The sequence below is a fragment of the Atractosteus spatula genome, chromosome 17 (genome assembly GCF_055471065.1).
Source record: "Atractosteus spatula isolate fAtrSpa1 chromosome 17, fAtrSpa1.hap1, whole genome shotgun sequence".
In the NCBI taxonomy this organism is placed as follows: Eukaryota; Metazoa; Chordata; class Actinopteri; order Semionotiformes; family Lepisosteidae; genus Atractosteus; species Atractosteus spatula.
The window spans coordinates 8,183,954-8,201,823 of NC_142722.1; the positions used below are offsets into that span (position 1 = coordinate 8,183,954).

General features: G+C 40.1%; 2 protein-coding genes across 2 annotated transcripts; one reads left to right on the forward strand and one right to left on the reverse strand.

Moving 5' to 3' along the window:
* Window positions 1-261: 261 nt before the first annotated feature.
* Window positions 262-5,798, reverse strand: spring1 (SREBF pathway regulator in golgi 1). The gene is made up of 5 exons (XM_088935594.1): window positions 5,151-5,798; window positions 4,852-5,008; window positions 4,212-4,363; window positions 3,527-3,640; window positions 262-2,047 (listed from the first exon to the last, which is right to left on the reverse strand). Exons 1-5 carry the CDS (start codon window positions 5,241-5,243, stop codon window positions 1,964-1,966), a joined length of 600 nt encoding a protein of 199 aa, XP_088791720.1. The 5' UTR covers window positions 5,244-5,798; the 3' UTR covers window positions 262-1,963.
* A 138-nt stretch (window positions 5,799-5,936) lies between these two features.
* On the forward strand, window positions 5,937-14,292 carry rnft2 (ring finger protein, transmembrane 2). Its single transcript, XM_088935595.1, has 10 exons — window positions 5,937-5,971; window positions 7,050-7,226; window positions 7,554-8,038; window positions 8,537-8,613; window positions 8,954-9,054; window positions 9,932-10,085; window positions 11,775-11,924; window positions 12,048-12,113; window positions 12,643-12,744; window positions 13,486-14,292. The coding sequence occupies exons 2-10, from the start codon at window positions 7,180-7,182 to the stop codon at window positions 13,618-13,620; spliced, it is 1,317 nt and encodes a 438-aa protein (XP_088791721.1). The 5' UTR covers window positions 5,937-5,971; window positions 7,050-7,179; the 3' UTR covers window positions 13,621-14,292.
* The last annotated feature ends 3,578 nt before the right edge of the window (window positions 14,293-17,870 follow it).

A 17,870-nucleotide genomic window follows, 5' to 3' on the forward strand; every position in this document is an offset into this window, starting at 1 on the left:
TTTGGGGGGATTTGCAGATAACCAGCATACTTAGAACAGAGTTAAATACAAAGACTTAGGAGCTCACTCAGGTAGATGTATACTGGCCTGTTTATGACTTTATAGTTTTTTTAAAATACAACTTCATTAGTACATTCTGTATCATACAAGGACCTCTGAAGAGATGCCAAAAACCACAGTTTTAGCCCTGGGTAGGATACCTGATACACAGCTCAAGAGAATACTCATTATCTAGCTGGCACAGTAAGGTTTCCACTAAAATTCCATTAGACTTTCTTTAATGAAATTCACCAGGTTTATCAATTGGGCTATATCATTCTACAAAGAAAAACAATTGACCCTCATTAATCAACAGCACCAAAAAAAAAAACCCACATGGATAATGTTATTTAATTATCATGCCCCGTTATCTTTTTGATAGTAATCAAGAAGATAAATTACATTATATATGTCCTGCATCTCATGGCTAAGCTTCATTTAAAAAGCACACAGACAACAGTCTTATGATTTCACACTGTCAAACATAGGCCTTTGCCTTTCATTATCAGTGGCTGGGTAGCGTTTTTTGAATAAGCCAGTTTCTAAAATCTAGATATCAAGCCCATTGTCTATTTTCTAATGACACTGGAGACTAATGAGCCTGAGAATTAATTGAGAACCGAGACAGTCTGGAGTGGCTATGAAAAATGGATGCCATTCTTTCATTGATCAACATTAGGTGAACTTCCAATTATAAAACGAAGTAGCATTTTACCAAGGAATATTACATTGCTGTATATCATTCATTGTACTGATAGTGTGTACTTTATGACCCAGACATTTGATGCCCAAGTCTGCAAAAAGCCAAGCAACATTTTTTAACATCAGCTGGCTTCACAGAATACTAGTAATTTTTAGTTTTAGTATTCAAACTCTAGTACAATTATTTTTTTTAGGACACAGATAAACACAAAATACTGCTTACACTCAGGCTTTTATGTGCATATATATTATTAATCACGACAACAACTTTTAAATTGTCCTTGGTCTCTCTTATACAGTTATAAGGAGACTGAGGTATCAGAGTGATCACCCAAGTAAAACAACAAATACAAACATTTGAAACATTTTTACTTTTATCTAGTGAGCCGATATAATCTTTTTACCATGGCTCCACCAAATAAAGAACAAGACAAACCCACAATTGAGCACATTATTGGGTAACTACAATGCTAGGGAAAAAAATCCAGTCGTTTCAAACGTACACATTTAGTATCTGAAATTACATTTTCTTTAAAAAAACTGTACATCCAAATGAACAGGAAATAATTCACTTCAGAATGCCACCGTTAACCAGATTCAATTTTTGCATGTATTTTCCTGAATGGCAAAACACAAACATGATACACATTGTCCTGTGTGATCGAACTCCTTTTTTATGAGAAACAGCAAAACTGGAGATGCATCCAAACATTTGATATCTGCAGTTCTGAACCCACCCACAGAACACATAGCACCACTGTATTCAGAGTACATTCGCCATAGCTTGCTGTATGCAAGGCATGTTGCACCACTGAGTCTATACAATACTTGTTCTTTTTGAAGTGGAAATCAACCTGGATGAGTTAGTGAAACCTGATGATCATCACTGATGATGTAATGAAGCGTTCTTTGCACTTATGAAGTGTAAATTCAAAGCGGAAGTTTCTTTCTCGGTGTTAGATGGTTGACGTACATCAGCTTCTTCTTCCTTCCTTCAAGACAGCAAGCAAATGCATATCACACTCTTGAAACGCTTTACCCCCACAGAGAAAGCTCCAGAGCTGGAGACAGGGAGAGGTCTGTGGGCCCTGTCTAATCCAGTGTCCTCTTCCCTTTCAGTCACAGTCCTTTGACCAACCTTTGGCATCAGTTCTGATGAATGGTACTCTGTCCGCGCGGCAATGTTTTTGTTCCATCTCTGAAAAATCTGAAGGCAGCAGGACTATACAGGCAGCAGCTCCGGAGGACTTTCTCCATAGCAGTACTTGGCCTGGGGATTTCTGTAGGTATTCTCATGCTGAACACTCTAGTGGCGGCAGGAATAAAGAATAATCGATGTAATAGCTGGGAAAAACATTTCAAAATTCCTACATTTGAACTTATTTTTATTTTATGATTATATGTGTATTCTACAAATCAACCTATTTGTGCTGCATTAAAGGGGAACTACAGTCCCAATTTCTCAGATCGGTTATTAAATCTCTAACAAAAAAAAATCCACTGATGGTATCGAACAATTTTACGAATTTAGAATTCAACACAAAATGTTGAATGTACTGTTGTTGAATGTTGTGAAAGTACTGTAAGTCACCATTGTGTTCTCGCCACGAGACAGAGTGAGAGATCATGCAAATTGCGATGTGACGCAGAGTGAGAGATCATGCAAATTGCGATGTGATGTGGCCCTTCCCGCTCGCTAGTCACAGTAATGACTTATGCAATGTCTATTCACTCAATGAGCAAATAAGTACAAGGTTGTGCAGCTGCTGAAATGTTCCAATGTGATCTGCATGCAGAGTTAACAAGTAGTATTTGTCAGCAAAACTGTTTCGAAGTGGAGAGTAATATTTCTATTGGATTTAAAGAGATGTATTTACAGTACAAGCCTGCTAGTTTATAAAGTAATAGGGCACATCAGCACATCGAAGTTTTGTTGCATCATTCTGAACTGCAGAATATGGCACTGTGCATACTTGGAAGATTTTTACAAATTACTGTGTATATTTTACTTTCATTGTGGTTTGAAAAACACTTATCAATGCTGATTCTTTCTATCCCTGAAATATAAAATGTTGCAGTTCCCCTTTAAATGCAGATTAATGAACATGCTTGTCTAGCTAAAAGACACAAAAGGCCAAAGTTTTTTTTACATTTGTAAACATCATTCTACAGTGGTACTTGTAGAACATATAAAATGAATTATCTTAACAGAGCCACAGTATTGCAAATGGTTCAATCTCTGTTACTTCTTTTGTTTTACTTTACCACATGTAAAAATAGTGTTCTTAACAGACTCAATGTTATATACCAGATGCTCTGACCTGTTTTTAATAGCCCCTACCAGCTGTGACTAATAACCGCACTAATGAAGAAGTGTGTATTTGCTAAAGCTGGCATAATAAACCTAATTAAACAGACCTGGGATATGGATGTAGAGAAGCCATCAGATAAATCAAGGTTCCAGTGTACCAATTGCAATACTAAAAAGTTCTTAAAACCCTCGGTAATAGGCTTTAAGTGTGGTCTGTCAGTCTGTATGTATATAATCCTAAGGGAGTTTACTAAAATTATATTAAGCCTTCATTAATCACACTCCTTTATTGATATCAATGAGTATCAATTAAATTGAATTATTCCGATGGCAAACATCCAACAGGAACACGCAACCTTCAAGCTGCACACGTTTGCAATTCCCCAAACTGCCGTGGCTGGCGACTGTGTCCCCAACACTGCTTGAAACCCCACGTTTCTGAGCACTGCTCGGATAGCAACGGTCGAGGCCCACCTGCGAGGAGGTCCTGCACTTAGCCAGACACAATTCGAAATGGTCTTCCACTGCCGTGAAGAGGTTCTGGAACCCTTCAGCTGCCCTGTTGAGGAAGCGCTCTAGAAGAGGTTGCTGTGGGGAAAAAAAAAACATTTCAGATTCATCTCAGTCCAACTCTGTTGAGCAAGTGAAGCCTGTAAACCCGTATGGGTACTAACACTACATAAATGAAATATATGCGTTATAAGCAAAACCTCACAAAGAACCTCTAGCACTTTTCTAGAATGATATGTCTTGTGGGGAGTTTATTCATACTGAATAAGTTTAGCGCAGTGTTTCTCAAGCACTTCCATCCCACAGCACACTTGCATGAATATAAAGATTTTGAGGAACACTGCCCCCCCGTCTCGCATATCTCACTGGCCCAAGCACTTTTTTTTATGAATATTAAAAACAAAACTTGTCTGGATGTTTAATTACGTGTGCCTCAGACTGCACAGTCGCCTTATCCTGGAGGAAACTGAGGACCGTGACACCCAGGGCTCTTGCCCAGCTTTGCTCAGTCCTTTCCTGTCCGGCCTCTGCTTCTACATCGAAGGCTGCTCCACAAAACAATATTTAATTTAGGCTTTATTTCATTCATGCGTGACTTTCTAAATTCCACGGCGGACCCCGCGAGTGCCTGAAGGCGCAGTCTGGGCACCTTGTCTGGCTGAAGGCAGCAGGAGACACAGTACTCGTACACACTGCAGCAGCCATTGGACAGGCAGCTCTTGCAGAAGAACTGCCTGGTGCTCCCTGCATTGACATTGCAGCACCCGTTCACCAGAAGGTCCTTCCTCTCGCAGACGTAGCCTGAGGAGATACCCGATGTTAATACTGTAAATCATTGTCCAGAAAAGGTGAGCTCACGTACTTCACTGAAAAGGCACTTGGTTCTCTACTCTGACAGAGGCAGACGTTTCCACATACTCATATTCTTGTTATTTTTAATTCATGGACTATATGAGTGAATAAGCTATCAACACAGGCAATACTTAAAATGTTTATTCTGTCATTCAATGGACAAGCCATGGTGATGTTTGCTATGGACTAACAGATAAAAACTATGAGGAGACTTCATAATTTAGGAGCCGAAAAACCTCTCCACACTCTTATGAGAGCATTTACAACATGGGTTTATTGCCCCAATGCTACAGGGCCATTCTGGCGTTTCAGCTATTAATGCAATTTTGCACTTAATTGGGTCAGTAAGCACGCTTATTGAGGATTTAACCTGATCATTTTAAAGACATGGACTTGGTTGAAAGCTCAGCCATGATGGTTGGGGGGTCTAAGCTCACCCAGCTCGTCTGTGAGAAGCAGCTTGCCCTGAACGGAGTTCCTGCACTGGGTGATCTGCCTGCTGCTGTTGCCGAGGTTGAAGCGCACTTTCCAAGCGATGCGGTGTTCCGGGTCTCTAGCCTGGAGAAGGGTCCGGTCCCGAATTGTTCTCTCCTCCTGCAAAAATTACAGCAGTACGAGAACGGCGTCTGGTAGCAATAGCCTTATTTGAGCAAATGCTGTGGGAAAAAAAACTGTTTAGAAATCTCAATATTCGTTTAGATTAAGTAGGGTTAAGTCGAACATTGAAGGTACCAACCTGCTTTAGCGTGCTGGTTAAGAAATAGATCAAGGACAATCCAAACACAACCCCGAGTACCCAGCGTTTTCTTAGAACTCGGCGCAACACCATGGGGCCGCTGTTCACTGCGATTATCAGTGCAGTCTTTTCATGCAAACAAGATCTAACACGGAAAGTCAGTTTTTTTTAATTCACAGCAATCCGCTATCGAGAAATTGCAGGTTATGCTTCCGATTCTTCTGAGGACTTCGACAGTTATTTTAAGATCGAGATTTGAGAAAACACGATACAATATATGCAACTAGTGTGTTCAATCTACCGCACAACGACTACTACTTAATTAACCCATTCTTTATTAACCCAGTGATCCCATACGTTACATAGAGACTAATTATAACATGCTTAATTGATACGCCTTAAAAAAGAGATGTATTGTATTGTCTGATACAACAGCTAATTTCGCGAATCCTTATTCGCCACATCTGTAATACCGGTAGACGCATTATTAGCCTAAACTCATCGTATCTATAAGTGAAATCGCACGCACACAAGATCACACGAAGAGAAAATCTGAAAACGGTCCGGGGAGAGGAGAAATTAAAACAAGGCAGCCCGGCTAACTCTATTGCCTCTGCAGCAGTGAAGTGCCCTCTCTTGCAAAGAGGAAGAAAAACAGAGACACGGAAATCATTTTTCGGGGATGCTGTCTCTGATTGGTCGACGTGGGTAGCAATTCTCCTTCTGTTTGCTTTCGGATTGGCTATCGGAGCAAGGCCTTTCGGGCAGGTGGTGTTTTGCAGGAAGTGGTTCTTTTGCACTTTGTTCAGGGGGCAAAGTAGGTAAGATGTGAAACCTGAAAGAAAGGGTTTTACCTAGTAAGACAGTATAACATTGTTCCTACTCAACGCAGAATGTTGTGTACGATAGTAATGTGTTGTGCGCCTGCTTGTGTAGCAACGTAACGACTTTAATTCGTGCATTTTTTCCACTGTCAATGTTTCTTTTCATGCATTTTCGAAGGCAATCATTTTATAGTGTGTTCATTCGTTATCCTAAACCATGCGATAATTTGCTACAGAATTGAATTTTATAGTTATTCTGAAAAGTAGTCCAGGGACGTGATGTGATGCGCTTCGGTGATACGAAAGTATGCTGTAGCTGCTTTACAGCTTGCCAATTATTTTTAGTTTTGTGGCGAATGTAGCTTATATAGTAGCGTATGTGTGATTTTATGTTCAATTTGTTTATTAGTTTTTCAGGGAAAGAAAGAATGTTACATGGTACCATATACAACTAATGAACTAATGTGAACAATCGTCATGGCACGAAAGACCTGGTACCTAAACAAACTGTGTAAATCCAACAATAATATAAAAACAGGAACAAAGGAGTAGAAAAAGGGAAACCAGAGATTTGGAAGAGATAAGGAAAGGAAATAGACAAGAAAAAGGTAGTAAAAGGACGGAAGAGGGAAGCCACAGTCTTCAAGGTGTTCCTTATGTTTGGAAGAAGTAAGAAGTTTAAAAAGGGGTGCCAGGCCAAAAACAATTTTGCAGTTGAGCCACAGAGGGAAAACCTATTTTTTTCAAGGGGGAGAAAGAACATCCCGTCCCTTACCCAGTGAGCGAAGTTGGGGTGCAACCGGTTGTTTCCAATGGAGCAAAATCAAACGTCTCCCTAGTAACGTGGAAAAGACCAGGGTGCCTAATTGAATATTAGATAAGATGTGATTATGAGGGGCACCAAAGATGCATCTAAGAGGAGAGGGCTTGAGGGGCACATCTCAAACCTTTGAAAGAGATTCACATATAGACTTCTAAACTGATTCCAGTGCTGAATAAGACCATATATACATATACAGTATATGTGATTTTAGACAGCCACTGCTGGTGTGCCAATTTTTCTTTGCCTTCACAGAAATACTGTCTTCTTTGAGGGTGCCTTGTTGGATTTGACAAGACATCTTTCCTTCAGTGCAGTTTGCCGTTATTCGGCACTGTTCTCTGCCTTTTGCAGTCGTGGAGCATATTGTGAAACATTGGACCCGATGCAGCGGAGACACAGCAGCAACACTGACGTCCTGCCGCCTGAAAGGTTCAGTACCTTGATACCCGTATGGGTGTTCTCCTGAGCTGAATTCTTTTTCTTTCACTGCATGCCGGACACTGTGCATCATCTGACTGTCAGATCCGCATCCCACGTCTAGAGCTGATTTTGTGTCATTGAAATTTAAATTCAATTTCTAATTAATCCTGGGTACAGATTAGAAAGGCCTTTTGTGAATTTAGAATTCATTACAATCCAGTGACATGGGAGGAGAACAGATAAAGCTTTTCTTAACTGAACTCTAAAGTAGAGGATGGTGTTTTTTTTCCCGTCCGCGCTGTGGAAAGGTGTTTCGATTTCTGCTCTTTCCCTCAGGACGCGGAGCCAGACGGTTGGCTCGGAGAACAGCCGGGAGGAAGGGGGTGTTTTTGAATGCCTGAAGCCTGAAGCTCCTTCGCCCCAGCAGCTCTTCTCTGGGCTTGTTGGTGTCCCCTCAGGAAGTGTCACAGCTGCTCCTTTCCAGGCTGCGGGCCTGGTGCTGGGGTCACCGCCAGAGGTTTTCATACAGATGACGTCATCCGGCAGGGAGGAGGGAGCCCATCGCCCGGACAGCGCCTCTTACCTGCCCCGCCAGCCCCAGCATCATCACCATCACCACTACCATCAGCCTCCTCCTCACCGGTCCTCCCTGCTGCACCCTTGCGCTGCAGATCGGCATGGAAACGGGGAAGACAGCACGGAAGACCCCTCCACCCCTGCCCCCGCGCTCTCCGAGCTTCGCGCCGTCATATCTTGGCTCCAGAAGGGCTTCCCATTCATCCTCATCCTCCTGGCCAAAGTCTGCTTCCAGCACAAACTGGGTAAGCAACACCAAAGACAAGCGAACAGTGGAATGATAGAGCCAGAAAAACATGCTTTGTCTTCATTGAAATGTCTTCATCCCTCATCCCCATTGAATCTCTGCCTGCTAAAGTCCTTAGGGTTGAATTATTTTATTATTATGCAATAAATAAAAATCATATAATCTCAGACAAACATAGATAATACCAAGTTAAATTTTCAGATCTATCATTGTGTAATCATATGTTCCAGAACATCTCTGTATAGCCTCCTGAGACAGAAAAGCTGCATTGCAGATACTTGAGTAAATACTTGTTCTGAACTATTCTGACACATCACCTCCTGTAAATACAGCACTCCCACAGAGATGATATCTTTTTTGGTCTTTATATAATTTAAGGTAGGTATTTCAGTGTTCTGGTGGAAGAAATCCTAGAAGACCTTGTAGAGTTCTTGAGGACTTTAGCTGGAGATCTCAGCTTTTGAAACAAAAGAAATCTTTTTTTTTTTCTCCACAGGGATTGCCGTGTGTATTGGGATGGCAAGTACATTTGCTTGTGCAAACTCAACTCTGAAGCACCAGGTGTCTTTACGGGTAAGACTGATTGTGTGATTTTTAACTGCAGGATTTGAGTAGTGATCTGGCTTCATGGCAATCAATGTTTATCAATCTGATGATGATGCTTGTAAAGATCAAAGATTCTTTTCCATAGCAAAGTGTTAAGGAGGGTATTATTATTAGCACAGACCTACAGTACATTTAAGAAGGCAAACAATATGGCAGCAAATCAGATAGGTCAATTTTGTCTTTTTCTCATTAAAATAAATTAATTGATTTTAAGCGGATTTGTAGATAAATGTTTTATATTGTCTTTTTAATGTTAATGTGTTTGTTTATTACCCATAAGTTTCTAGTATGTACATGTATGTTCCAGGAAAAGAGATCTGTATTTGTCACCTTCTGGATTCTGGCTTTCCTCACTGGGAACACTGTGTACCTCTACTACGCGTTTAGCACAGAGGAGCTATACAACAGGTACAACACTAAGGACAAGCATGCACTGTCTGGGCACTGAGGCATCTCTGTGAATAGATCCATTAGCCATGCAAAGGTCCATTCAGTGCCCTTTTAATCCACTGAGTTACATCACTGTGGGGTTGTCATGATTTTGACACAGTAGAGAGAGGCAATGCTTTGAAAACTATATGAATAAGTTAGTAATGAGCAGACCTAAGATCAACCAGGGAATGGTGATAAAGGCTTTAACAATAACAATAAATATTTCCATTTGTGGCTTCAGCCTTTTTGTCAACCTAAGTGGTATTCTAACTTCATTTTACTGACAATTTGTTTACTCTGTGGAATCAGAGGGATCTTAGTCAATGTGAACGCACACTACAGGATTTGGAGGTGAGCCAGGACAAATTATGTTGACAGCAAAACGTTCCCTTCTTTTAATTTTGTGTACATTAATGATTTTGCCACCTATTCATCTTTTTTTTTTACATTTTGTAATACTTTAGGTTTCTTTTGCATCATTACTGCCTCCCATCCTGTGAGTATTTTTTTTTCCACATCTCCTTTTATTTTTATATTGTCCTTTAATTTGACATCACTTTATTTAAAAATGTTTATCACTTTATCCTACTTGAGGGAAATAGTTTTGAGTACATTGTCATTTTCATTGCCTTTTCTGTAAATATTTCATGTAAAGTGGCGAGGGCTATTTAATAGATACTAATGTTATTTAGGAATGTTGTAAATTACTTACAGCTGCCTAATGTAACAGGTGAAGTGTTCAGGAGTAAATTATATTTATCCTTTATCAATTACATAATATTTAAATCTGCTAGTTTATATATGCATACAGTATATGAGTGCTTGAGCACTTTATTTTGGTTTTTTTCCACAGCCTGATATTTGTGAGGCCCAACCTCGTCAGCCTTGATTTTTTTTATTTGATCTGGGTGGTTGGAATCACTGATTTTGTTCTGAAATATCTCACAATTGGCCTGAAGTGCTTCATTCTTGTCCTGCCACGAATCTTACTAGCTTTCAAATCCAGGGTAAGAATTTTCTTCTCGTGAATCTGTCTCATAAATTGATTGAGAAATGGCCTGCGAAATAGCAGTCATGAAGTGGTTTTGCGCTCTGTTCCTTTTTGCTGAGGACTCCTTCAGCCTGTTGCTGGTTAAAAGGTGTGGAAACAGTGGTTAACAGGCCGATAGACAGACACTCGAATGGAGCCAGGAAGGCACTGTCGGGTACTGACCTCATTCCCCTGGGATCAGGGGTGAAGTCACTGCTCCAAGGTAAAAGCGATGCCCTGGAAAGCTATTACAGCTGTCCGTCGCAGATAGCCTCCGTCAGCTGGGGCACTTCTCTGTCCACCATTCCCAAGCTGAGATCTGATTGAAACCCAGGCACCCTGCTTTTAGCTAATGAGGCACTGGCTTCAGTTTCAGCCAAAGGTTTGCTTTGACTTTGACAGCACCTAAATTTGGTTAAAGAAATTAAAATTTGAATACTGGTCATTCCAGATACTTTGCCATGAATATTCTTGGTCTTTTCGGGACAGGAGCACTTTTTAAGTTTTCTAGCTTGAGTAGTTATGCACCTTAATATTTTGTTTACTCGGTGACAGCACTGACAAAAGTCTGGTAAACAGGTTCTGTGAGAATCTTTTCTTTGCAGAGTGATTGGAAATAGCAATTTATAAATTGCAATTTATAAAACGTTTTAATCACAAAATACCAGAGCTTTTCTATAAATGACAGTTAAGCAGCAATGAGAATTCTTGCCAGCACAGAATGTTTTTGAAAATAAGGGTTATAGATGGGGGTACTAATGAAGAATTGCTCTGTTAGAGCTGACTTTGAAACCACATACACTTGATTGGCTGAAGTCCAGTTTTAGTTTTAAAAAAATATTGACGGAATGAGAGGCTGCTTGGGGGGACAAAAGAGAAGATAAATTGCCACCTCTTCAAGGTCTGCAACCCTGTCTCATTGTCAGTAAGACCCCTGGGAAGGGTGATTAATCCTTGTCAGGTAAAACACATTAATTCATTATGCAGAATGAGATGCAAGCGCCCACTGAGATTCTACAGTTGCTGGTGTGTTGTCCAATGAGTATACCCTCTTTAACACACAGTTAAAGCAGATTGATATGCTGTCTGCTGTCCCTAAAGTTTGAAGGCAATTCTTAACATACTGGAATTGACAGCGGCCTTGCTTTATGTGTGCAAGGAACTTAAAACCAGTTTTATTAAACCTCGGTAATATTCTTGCTTCATGCAGTTACAGAATAGTGTGGGTAGCAGGTGGATGGACGTCTCTGCCAGTTTGCTAGCAGTGCAGATAATTTGCCTCCGTCGAACTGAAGCCATGGAATATTGGCCTGCAGCCATTCTATGTTGGAGGCCGTTCTTGTTAGATCTTAGAAGCTAAGCAAGGTTTGGCTGTTGAAGAAGTGCTTGGAAGGGGGCAATTCGGAAGAAAACCCAGGTGCAATTGCAAGTTGTGTGGTTGACTCAGCCATACGCTGTGACTGAACCCGAAATGATTACCCAGCATGCATTTGGATGATGCTGTGCAGGCAGAGCTGTTGTCATTTAAAGCTGAAGTAAGGTTATGATTTCTGTATAAGCAATCTCAGTTTTTGTTAGTGTGACTCCTGAAGTGGTTTAGTATTTTCTTTTGATTTCGGCGTCCGTGCTCTGTGTTTATTTTTTTCCACTTTTTCTGTCTTTTTAGGGTAAGTTCTACCTACTGATTGAAGAGCTCAGTCAGCTGTTTCGAGCCCTGGTTCCTATCCAGTTGTGGTACAAATATATAATGGGTGAAGACCCTTCTGGAAGTTATCTCTTGGGGGGAGTGCTTATCATACTCTACAGTCTGTGCAAGGTAAATCCAAATACTAAAACTGCAATTTACAACTAGAGGGACAACAATGATGGTATATAAGTGTGGGTAGTACCATCAAACTGAGTAGATGGTGTAATAACATCCGTTTAATTATTTTTGCAGTCCTTTGACATTTGTAACCGAGTAGGAGCCATCCGAAAGGCTGTCAAGATGTTTTGCAGCTCTCAGGTGAGAGACAATGTATTTTTCTCAGTTCCTAATCACCCAAAGGAAGCATGGGAAGATTAAAATGCACACCTAGTAAATGAATGCTACACAAGAGACCATGAGGAATTATATCCAGTGGACAGCCAGAGAGCACTCACATCACTACGGTCCACTAGAGGGCAGCCTGTGGTCCAGTATTAACATCCCTAGCACCCTTGGCAATGTAGCAATCACTAGTAGGTACTGTACCTGTTTATGTGAACATGTTTTTTTATATCACTTTTATCTGTCCCAGTATTTTACTGCTTACCGGAGTGCAATTTTCACAACACAGCTGTTTGAATAGGCCCACTTTATAAACACAGTGTCTCTGTTTGACTGTAGGCATATCATCTTCGATGTGCTTCAGTAATAATTTGCACTGGTTAAGTATACTTCTGTATATGTGCTGTACTACTTTGTAAGCCCATGTCATCTTTATTACCAAGAGAATAGATGGATATACAGTAAGCTTGTGTACTCAGAGTCCATTCCTGCTGTTTGCTAACAGAGTTACGGTGTGCGGGCCAGTAGCCAGCAATGCAGTGAGGCAGGAGATGTGTGTGCCATTTGCCAGGCAGAGTTCAGAGACCCTGTAGCTCTCATGTGTCAGGTAAGAAAAGCAGCCCAGGATGGGAAAGCTCTCAGGGAAACGCTTTATGAAGTAGGACATTTATGAAAGTCAATATTCTTTTTGTGCTGGGTGGGACTGCAGTGCCAGACATTTGGAATCCTACTACCTACGACAAAGTTACCACAAAATTACAAATTACTGCAAAATTACCGTTAAATTACAGTTACACAAATTGTGTTAAACAATCTCCAAACAACATTAAGACACCGACAAAATGGATCAGAAAATAAGGTACAGCAAAGTACAAAAACTAAAAGTAAAGACTTTCAATCTTAGCTATAGCTATAAACAAACTATAATATCAATCTTTGCACAAATAGCAATAACGCCATAATCTTTATTATTCCAATCCATTTGGTGGTTTTTGTGCTTGATATTGCATTGTTGTTGCAGACTTTTATTGCATGTATATTTGTCATACTTCATGGTAGTCTTTTTTTATATACTTTATACTTTGTGATAATCTTGTGGTAATTTCATGTGCTTTGTGGCACATTGGTGTGAATACAGGTTTATAAAATACTGTAGTTATTCACACACGAACGTGTTTGCGTTAAACCTTTAGTACTAAATTGGTTCATACTTGTACTGATCACAGTGCATCTAAAACAACCAGCAGATGTAATGCCCCATTAGATTGAAGAGCATGTGTGAACATATGCCGAGATGTGCGTGACGGTAGCTGGCCTTGTGACCTTGTGATTGCCGCTGTGCCGCCAGCACGTGTTCTGCGAGGAGTGTGTGTGCCTGTGGTTCGACCGGGAGCGCTCCTGTCCCCTGTGCCGCTCGGCTGTCATCGAGACCCTGCGCTGCTGGAAGGATGGCACCACCTCTGCACACTTCCAGGTCTACTAGAGGACAAGACAGTCGAGCGCCGGGGGCTCCGCCGTGGAGAAGAGCAGCACTTTCCTGCGTTCTGTCTGCACCACCCCTCGAAGCCATGTGCTGAAAACACTTTACAGAGCTCAGACCCCTACGGACACACATGGACTTGAAAGAGTCGAAATAATACAATAATAAAATAGTGACGCTTTTTAGTCGCTCCTCACAGAATACCAGGAGTCAATGTAACGTTTTTGTTTTCCCAAACAACATGATCAGCTTCCTGGGCAGAACTTAAAACGCATGGATTCAACTTCATACACGGAGTTAACTCTATCTTGGCTCATATTCCATTTATGTTAGTCCTTTTTAATTGTAGTAAAGATGTGTTGTTAATTTATGGCTGAAAAAATACCGTTGTCGGAAAGACGATAAACACGCTGAGTTTCACTGTGTATAGTTTTCAAAAGAGCACTGTTACAATGTGACGAATATGCATTGCAGCTTTAGACTGCACTACGGTCTTTGGTCCTAGCCTAGTCTGTCCGTGTTCCATAAGGAAATGTGCATAAACTTTGTTTAGATTTCTTAAGAATGTTTTAAAAGTACTGATAGTTTTATTCTAAAACTGTAGACTGCGTTATTGTTCATGTCAAAGGTTTTGCACATATTACTTGACTGACATATGAAAAGTAGTACTAATTACAATGCATTTTGTTGCTGTCAATACGAAATAATCACGTTACAGTGACAAATTACTGCAGTTCCAGACAAGTTAAATAGTCTTTTGCTCATCGTGTATGTAGAGGACCATTATGTTATTGTTTTACCGCTTACTTTGGCCGCATACTGCCCTCTGGTGTAGCGATGGCTAAATTACATCATGTTCTTCAGTGCCTTCCCCTCGGACGACTTTAAATCTAATATAAACTTTTATTATCCCTTAGGATTGCTGAAAACAACTTAGTTATAGTTTTCAGTCATTTAGGTACAAAAGCAGTTTGTAATTATCATGGCAAAGACGGTCATTACATTCAGCCAGTAGTTTCCCGGCGGCTTAATAGTTGGCTTTTTATTTAGATCATTCTGTGTAGATTTATTATTCTTTTCAAGACCAAATAACTTGTACTTTATCAAAGTGCCAAACAATAAATGATTCAAGTATTTAAGAGCCCTCACTTAGCTGGGTATTGCAGCAGTACATTTTCATCATCCATCAATACTCAGTTTATTATGCGCAAGACAGGATACAAACAGGACTGGACGCCACCCCATCTAAGGTCACGCACACACACACGATGGGGGACAGTTTAGAGACGCCAATTAACCCAGCTACTGTGTCTTTGGTATGCAAGAGGAAACATGCAGCACCCGGCTAAGGAACTAAAAAAATCACATAGATGGAGCCCTATGGCCGAATCGACCCCCGAACCAAAGATAACTAAGGCCGCAGTGCAGACCGTACTCGACTCAACATACCGACCCGCATGGTGATCAGGCAGAAAGAAATCATTTTAAACAAATTACAAATGGACAAAAAGATCAAACAGTTAAAATGAAAATTTATTTTCTTTAAATTTGTACAAAATTCACAGGATAGTTATAAATATTTCAATAAAATCTGAAGTCTTATGAATGATTAGAAAAAACACAGGTGTACAGATGCAGTGAAAATCACAATTCTGCAGAGATACAAAAAACTGTAGCTTATGTAAACAGGCATAACATGCTTTTATTCCTGACTGCACATTGTTCGTCCCGGTAAAACGTATGATAGATTTTAAAAGTCTAAATTAACACTGCTACACAGGTTGACCATCACAGATTCTTTAAAAAAAGGTTCCAAAAATAGAATTGTAAATTGACATTCCATCAGTGGTCAAAATTATTAACTAAACGGCGCACTACACAAGTTAATTATGAACTCCTCCTGTTTTACATGATGAAATTTTAAGCTGTTGAAAATCACAATTAAATGTGGTTCTTCAGAGTATTTGCCACTTAAAAAACACACAAACAGGAACTAAGCTTGTTCTCATTACTGTGTAGGATTTAAAATACAATACAAGACATTCGATCAAAGCATTTCTAAACCTGCTCTTTTGCACAATCATTAACAACTGTGCATCACGACGTTCTTTTCAAAGTTTTTGTAAAAGGATTTGCAACTTTCATCAAACTTGAACTTCCATCTTAAACAAAAAAAGATAATTTTTTTACAATAGCGTTTGCTTTTGTAAAAATATGATCCATACCAAGTCTGATGCCAAGATTTTGAGACAACCATCCATCCTCCTCCACAAAATTAATTCTTATTTAATAGCAAATAAGACTCGGACCTGGATTTGCAGACTTGCAGATACCAATACCGTGTATTTTCATTATATACAGTTTATTAACAACAACTTTTCTCTCGAGAGGCGATTACATCAAACGCATATTTATATTATTACTGATGCGCTATTCAATTTAGAGAAATTAAGAATTGCAGGACCATAGATTACAATATTCAAAACGATCCTCAATCCGATATCGTTCCTAAGACAAAAAAGCACCCCTAAGCTAAAATTGGTATTAGTATTGCAAACGTCTCTTACATTCATACAGTAGCACCTACATTTGATAAACATCACAAGATGTACTTTTTAATGGACTTTAACGGTTATTTTGTGCCTTCCGTGAATTCCCCTTAATATGTCATCACCTAGCCTCACAGTTTATTTAAATAATAATAATACATTAGAACGTATCAAAGCTGTTTTGCTATTGAAATTCAATAAAATTTGAGAAAAGTTTAAATACTCCTTCAAAAACACGATTTCAGTGGTTGTTAAATGTGAGAAATCGGGATGTTGGATGTCCTAACCCATAGGATGTCTGATTTAGATTCGGTGTACTACAGACCTTCTTTTAGAGTTAAGTATTGAGATAAACGAATTCCGTAGAATTCTCAGCCGCTGGAGATGAAGTGTTTATTAAAACGAGCCATTCAACCACGTAGTTTTCATAAATATTCTTCCATTTCTCTCGGTTTTTGTTTTTCCTTAAATTTGGTCCTTGCTGGCTTAAATTTCTCCAGTGCAAACCGCAAATACAAAGGAAGCTGTTCTTTTTCCTCCTTGTTGTTCTGGATCATCACCCCGAAGGCGTCATCTGAAGTAAATACATAACTTTCGCGTTATTGTCAAATTAGATTTTTAATGGCACAAGTACAAGGAAAGCGCACTCTACCCTTGTCAACAGTAATACAGTTTTAAGTAATACGTAATTCAGATGGCTTGCAGATTTTACAGAAGATAGTCAATTAAGAGTTATCGTGGGTTAAGATGTGAAAGTTTTCACGAGTTTTGTGTATAATATTGTTCGGCGATATTTTTTACAAAAAAGGCACCTCGAAAAAAAAAACCCAGTACAATTCTTAGAATTTACACTCCTATAAGACAGACCCTATCAGCTCTTCGAGCGGGTGGAAGAAAACTCACATCCCGGTACGAGCTATGGCTACTGTCGTATGGAAAAGTCGTAGTGCAGTTCTTCTAAATCATCAGCCTATAATTATCTTGTGTAAAAAAAACAAATAAACGGATTCGCTATGAAGGACAAAACAAAAGGTTGATCTAGAATGCTTTCTGCTATGAATCATGTATCAGCAGTGACTTGGTTACATTAGTGTTCACGGAGAAACCTAAATGCATTACCGTAATAACTATAACTTAAAAACTGGCAGTGGTATGCAAGGCTATCATGATTATTTGTATGAGTATTGTTGTTTTCTTAAGTGATTTAATCGCTTTATATAGAAAGCGCTGACGAATGTCACAGGGTCGCACTGGGTAGGTGTCCCAGGTGATGGAGGTGACTCATACAGAATTACCTCACCTGTGCGGCTTACCTGTTGCTGGCTCCACGTTAGAAACTTCGCCTACAGGTGTCGCTTTCTAATAAGTAGCACGATGGCAGTCATCTGGATCGCCGTGCACACAGCGTAAAAACCGCAAACGATGGCTTTTCTGTTGCTCGTCGGGTTTTTGCGGGATCCACTTTGTCTAGTTGCCCTCGTTTTCTCTAACTGGTCTCCAATCCATCTCAGACGGGCAGCGAGCAGCTGAGCACTGGAGCAGGGCTCGGATCCCTGGGCAGTGATGGAGCCGCACGCCGCAGCCGGATTCGCATCCATTGGGAGACAGCACATGTCTTATTCTTTCTTGTGTTTGGTTTTCGCCTTGTCCCTCTCCTCTCACTCTCTGCGTGGAAAGCGATCCCTTTAGCCTCGGAGATCAAAT

Coding starts and splice junctions, on each gene's coding strand:
- spring1 (XM_088935594.1), bottom strand. CDS start 5,243: ATGGTGTTGCGCCGAGTTCTAAGAAAACGCTGGGTACTCGGGGTTGTG. Junction 4,364..4,851: donor GCTTCTCACAGACGAGCTGG/GTGAGCTTAGAC, acceptor GTATCTCCTCAG/GCTACGTCTGCGAGAGGAAG. Junction 2,048..3,526: donor AGTGCAGGACCTCCTCGCAG/GTGGGCCTCGAC, acceptor TGCCGCCACTAG/AGTGTTCAGCATGAGAATAC.
- rnft2 (XM_088935595.1), top strand. CDS start 7,180: ATGCAGCGGAGACACAGCAGCAACACTGACGTCCTGCCGCCTGAAAG. Junction 7,227..7,553: donor GACGTCCTGCCGCCTGAAAG/GTTCAGTACCTT, acceptor TCTTTCCCTCAG/GACGCGGAGCCAGACGGTTG. Junction 9,055..9,931: donor ACAGAGGAGCTATACAACAG/GTACAACACTAA, acceptor TTTTTTCCACAG/CCTGATATTTGTGAGGCCCA.